This window comes from Nelumbo nucifera, chromosome 7 (genome assembly GCF_055504915.1).
Source record: "Nelumbo nucifera cultivar China Antique chromosome 7, China Antique-T2T, whole genome shotgun sequence".
Lineage (NCBI taxonomy): Eukaryota > Viridiplantae > Streptophyta > Magnoliopsida > Proteales > Nelumbonaceae > Nelumbo > Nelumbo nucifera.
The window spans coordinates 50,273,948-50,279,309 of record NC_142655.1 but is presented as its reverse complement, the minus strand read 5'-3'; the positions used below and the strand labels follow the sequence as shown (position 1 = coordinate 50,279,309).

General features: G+C 36.5%; 1 protein-coding gene across 1 annotated transcript; it reads left to right on the top strand.

Annotated features, from left to right (window-relative positions):
* Window positions 1-2,863: 2,863 nt before the first annotated feature.
* Window positions 2,864-4,749, top strand: LOC104608123 (thioredoxin H-type 1-like). Its single transcript, XM_010274019.3, has 3 exons — window positions 2,864-3,080; window positions 3,980-4,102; window positions 4,236-4,749. Exons 1-3 carry the CDS (start codon window positions 2,994-2,996, stop codon window positions 4,374-4,376), a joined length of 351 nt encoding a protein of 116 aa, XP_010272321.1. The 5' UTR covers window positions 2,864-2,993; the 3' UTR covers window positions 4,377-4,749.
* The last annotated feature ends 613 nt before the right edge of the window (window positions 4,750-5,362 follow it).

The window sequence follows — 5,362 nt, the reverse complement described above, 5'->3', positions numbered from 1 at the left end:
AAGGTCGAGGAGTAGTGGGATCCAAGAAGAGCGGAGGCCGAGGTCCAGGACCTACGAAGAAAGGGGATGTCAGTGTCCTCGGGTGGGGACCCGAGGCAGGGACTCCGACGGTCAAGTTAGTAGGGTGGAGCAAAGAGGGCGGACGAGGTCAGTGGGGTTCAGACGAGATCACCTGGGAGTTGGAGAGCTAGAAATGGGAATGCAAGTTCTGGATCCCCTACCTTGGGGAATGTCGCCCTATTTATACTTCAGGTCACCTGATGGCAGGCACTGTGGATGGTCAGGATGCTATCTTAGCCCTAGGCTGGCGGACATCCGAGAACCGCCATGTGTGGTCATGCCATTGATACCACGCTGGACGCTGACCTCTGCCCTGTACGACGCACTGACCAGCTCTGAGCTCGGTCACTTGTCAATGCGCCAAAGGCCTGCCTAAAGCGCGTACATCAATTTGTATTACACATAAATAAAATAAGGTAAATTTAAAATAAAAATAATTCATAATTTTACACAGAAATCATTTGCACTACCATCATTTTGAATCAATGCAAATAAATTCGCATTGTAACCCAACACATGCAGCATTAGGAGAAAATACAATCACAGGTGGAAAGAAACCGACGGGAAATGGTAGGAGATGCAGAAGAATGGTGAAGCAGAAGCGTGTTGAACGACGACGGCAGGAAAAGGTGTTCAATACTGCTTTATTGATTCTGGAATGTTGCTTGAGTGTTATTGGTGTGTTTCTCTGATTCTCCCAACCTTTATATCAGTATTTCACTATTTATATATGAGAGATATCGATCCACAGGTATCGTGTAAATGGTAGCTTTGGATATTTGATCATCTTCTTACACACAGCCTTCCTTTTACGGTACTTTAGCTTTATCCTGATCTGTACACACCGGCTTCAGAGGATTGAAGATGACCGAAGAATTAATTGGATACTTTACGCAATAAGGAATATATGTTTTAAAGAGATCGAGACCAGCAGCCGACGAAGCTGAACCAACAGAACACGGTTGAAAATTGAAAATCATGCATCGACATCTGAAGACGACGTGGACTTCGAGTCTGGTCGTAGTTTGAGGAAGCCCGGTGGAAGATTCTGATTACTGATCAGCCATGGCAAGAGCGAGGGGGGCCTTTTTAGGTGTCATTGTATTGCTGTGTGGTTCCATCACAACGATAAAACCGACTAAACCGGCCCAACCCAATCTGAATCGGTCAGTTCTTCAAAATCATCGATCAATTTCGGTTTGTATGAGAAAATAAATCAAACTGATCCAATTTTATATGTTTAAGTAATTATTAATTAATCCCTACCTTATATGTTAAATGTTGATATATATATTTTATTTGTATTTTGTTTGAAATTTGAAAAAAGAACATCGGTTATTTATGATAAAACTAAAAACGTAAAACCAATTCAAATATAATACAATGGTACAATATTTAATTCAGTTTTGTATAAATTTAAATATATATTGACAAAAAAATCAGTTTTGCATAAAAAACTAATCGATTTAAATATATATTTCGATTTTTTATTAAAACTAAAAGGAAATAAACTTAAATATAAATAGATACTTTAGTTTAAAATATATAGAAAATTTGACTAAACCGATATTTTAGATTAAAATAGATATTTTAATTGAAAATATAAATAGATTTTGTAATATAAATATAAATATATATATATATATATATATATATATATATATATATATATATTACAATATAGTCGGGACAAGGTGGACAAATTCAATCCCCAACCCCAAATTTTCAGGTTTTCCCCGAACCCGCCCAGAACCCTGATCATTGGTCAAAATGCTCACCCCGATTGGGACAGGATGGGGCCCCATGGGGACGGGTGAAACTGCCATCTCTTTTTACACCTAAATCATTTGCACTACCATAGTTTTGCATCAATATCAATTTTTTTGCACAGCATCCAAACACAACTTTAGGCTTAGTTTGGAAAGAATACAAATACAAATATATAGTTTAAATACATAAAAAATAATATAAAATATTAGGTTTTGCACTCTACATATTTGTATTTGTATTACTTCCAAACAAAGCCTTAGAGACCATAAAACCCTGGCATTACAGAGTCTATATATAGGGTCTATATATGATTCAATATTTCTGTTTCTTGATATTTCTTAATGGATCGGTTTCCATTCTACTCTTTCCCAATTCAGACCCAACCCATTAACACTCCAACATGTAAATCAAGGTGGGGTCATACCAACACATTGAACTCTTTAATTTTGTGTTGTCACTGCAATGCTAAAAATCATATATCCTAGCAAAAGTAATAAGCCCCTTAGGCTTATATATATTTATACTTTATATATTTGTATTTGTATGCTTTCCAAATTTAATTTAAAAATAATATAAATATACAGTATAAATACATACAAAATAATATAAAAAATAAGGCTCCACATATTTATATTTGTACTCATTCCAAACTGAGTTTTAGAAGAAAATTCAGATCTAGTGACCACAAAATATTGGCAACATCTTGTGCAGCACAAGAAATATAGCCGCAAACGGAAACGTCTTGGAAGGAATAAGAATTAATGTATACAGCCTGTTATCAGTAAGTTCAAGTTGGACAAAGACAGCCAAGGTTTCACCCCGTCATCTGCGTCCCTCTCACACTTTCAACCAAAGCAAAAGTGGATTCTTCGTGCTGTTTTCCCTTTTCTAGTTTTTTCCTGTAAACATGATATGTATCTAATTCTAATATTCTCCATTCAATACAAAGTACAAACCATTTGCTGCGAACGCGGTTTTAAATGCTTTATATTAATTTTTTTGTTTTTTGAGAAATTTAGTGCGTTATATAAAGTCCAGAACCCCAAGCATTTCTTCATAAACAACCATACAGTTTCCTTGCTCTGTATTTTTGCAGTTCTTATTGTTCCGATATTATCATTCAATTATTCACAAGACAAGAAGCTTAGAAGCGGGGAGAGAAGATGCAATTTTCTCTACAAATGGGACATGTGAACTCTTGCTCCTCCGAGAAGTACTGGAATCAATATGTGAAAGGCTCCCAGAAACCGGTAAGCTAACCAACTTCAATTCTCTACTGATTTCTAGCTTTCTTTCAAGTTTACTTTGTTGCGCTTTTCTGCAGCAGTTTGATTTCATTTATATATACTCAGCAGCTAGCCCCTTAAATTCTCTGCGTTTCCATCAATGGAGAGGCAACATCGTCATTGGTGAGATGGTGAGTGGGAAAAAATGAACCAGATATTGGCTTAATCCAACCCAAACCAATATAGATTTGTTACAAATGGACCAGGTCCAATCCAATCTAATAAACATTTTGGACTGGATTAGTCCAATCTAATATGTTCTATTGGTCCATCCAATCCGTCCAAATTGATTTTGGACTAGATGGGGCCCAATCCAAAACCAGACCATTGACACCCTTACTAAGAACATGACACCAGAATAGGGAGGAAAACAAACAGATATATCCCCCCCTTTTGATTAGTTTTTTATTTTTATTTTTTTTAAAGCCCAAAAGGAATATGCCATTTCATTCATTGTATTGTCTTTGATTATGTTGGGTTAATATGCTTATACCCTTTGGCCGTGTTTGGTTTGATAGAAAATAAGAGATTAAAAGAAAGTTGAGGGAATGCTCTTTAATTCCCATCAGTTTGTTTGCAGTGTAAATTTCTTTTGCATTGGTGTAAATGCATGGGAGTGCAAATAGATGAGATTGGGATCAGTACCAGGGTGCCCAACTAAAGTAAAGCAAAATCCAACTTTTAGGCCCAGGCCCATTCCAAGTATGGGGTTGGACCAAACTAGACTCAGATTGGGCCCACCTGTTACAGCCCTTTCTTTTCTTTTTGCCTTTACCAGGTGAAAGTGGGTTCCATTGGTTATCTCATGAGCTTATAAACTAATGATCTACATGGCTGTTTCTAAATTTTTCATTGTGTGTCAGGTGTTGGTTTACTTCTACCTCTCGTACAGTGGGCGCTCAGAACAATTCTACACGGATGTGGCCGATCTTGCAAGGAAACACCCTAATGTGAATTTCTTCAAGGTGGATGTTGAGTTATTGAAGGTCTGATACAAGTCCAAATCTCTATTCTCCTCATCCATCTTCATTTATTTTCTTCTTTTTACATGAATAAATAAATATAACTCCAATTCGGCCTGTATTTATGTTATTAATTATGAAAACCTTGGAATTGCAGTCTATTGCTAAAGCGTATGATGTGAACGGTACTGCTTGCGTGTTGCTGATGCCAAATGAAAACAAGGAGCTAGTGGTACGAGGAAAATTTTCCAAAATGGATAAAGAGGAGTTGGAGAAGTTTCTAAAGAGCCATCTGTAATGTGATCAAATCTCATCCCACGGCGGGGATGTGTTGTGGGGGGCTGATTTGAATTCATCTGTAATGATAGTCATTGGTGTATTTTTGTAAGAGAGAAAAAGAAAAAAGAGAAGAGAAAAAGAGAGAGAGAAAGAGAGAGAGACTTCACATAGTATTTATATCATTATAATAAGTGGGTATTGCAGGCCTAACAAATATATTTAGTACTATTGTTGAATGGTGCTCACCTCTGTATTGATTTCAACCTTGTTATTAAAATGATATCTATTAAATGAAAATTTATATATATATGCTAGAAAACATGTACGTCCATTTACATGTGACAGTATCTCCAAGACAACACTATTTACAATTCATGGGCAGTCTTTGAACAGTTATAAGTGAGCAGTTTCTTAATTGCTTTAAGTGGACAATTTTTGGAGTGATAGTAAAAGACATATATGGTCTTTTTTATATCTGTTGTATGTTGATTAGATAATGGGTAAAAATGTCTAATGAAAAGTCTAGAAAATGAGGCTATTCTCACCCAAGTAGACCTGCTCATGGGCCGGGCTTTCACTCTGTATTAACAAATTTTTCTAAGGTCCAAGCCCGAGCCCGGCCCGACCATCGGGCCTACAACTTGGGCCCGAGCCCAGACCTCATAAAAAGCCCGAAGCCTGGGCCTAGGCTCGAACTCAAAATTTAGCCCATGCTGTTATTATTGCTGAAGCGGCTGAATAGACATAGAGAGACAAAGAGAGAGATAGAAATTATAAAGAAAAAAAATGTATATATTAAATTATAAATATATATTTTAATAAATATTATATTATTTATATATTTTATATAATATATAAAATACATATTATGTATTTTATAAAATATATAATATTGAGTCAGGCTAGGCTGGGCTCGAGCCGGGCTTTTTTGACAAATCCCGAGCTCGGCCTGAAACACAATCGGGCTTACTGTGTTAGGCCCAAGGTCAGGCCCATGGGCCTAAT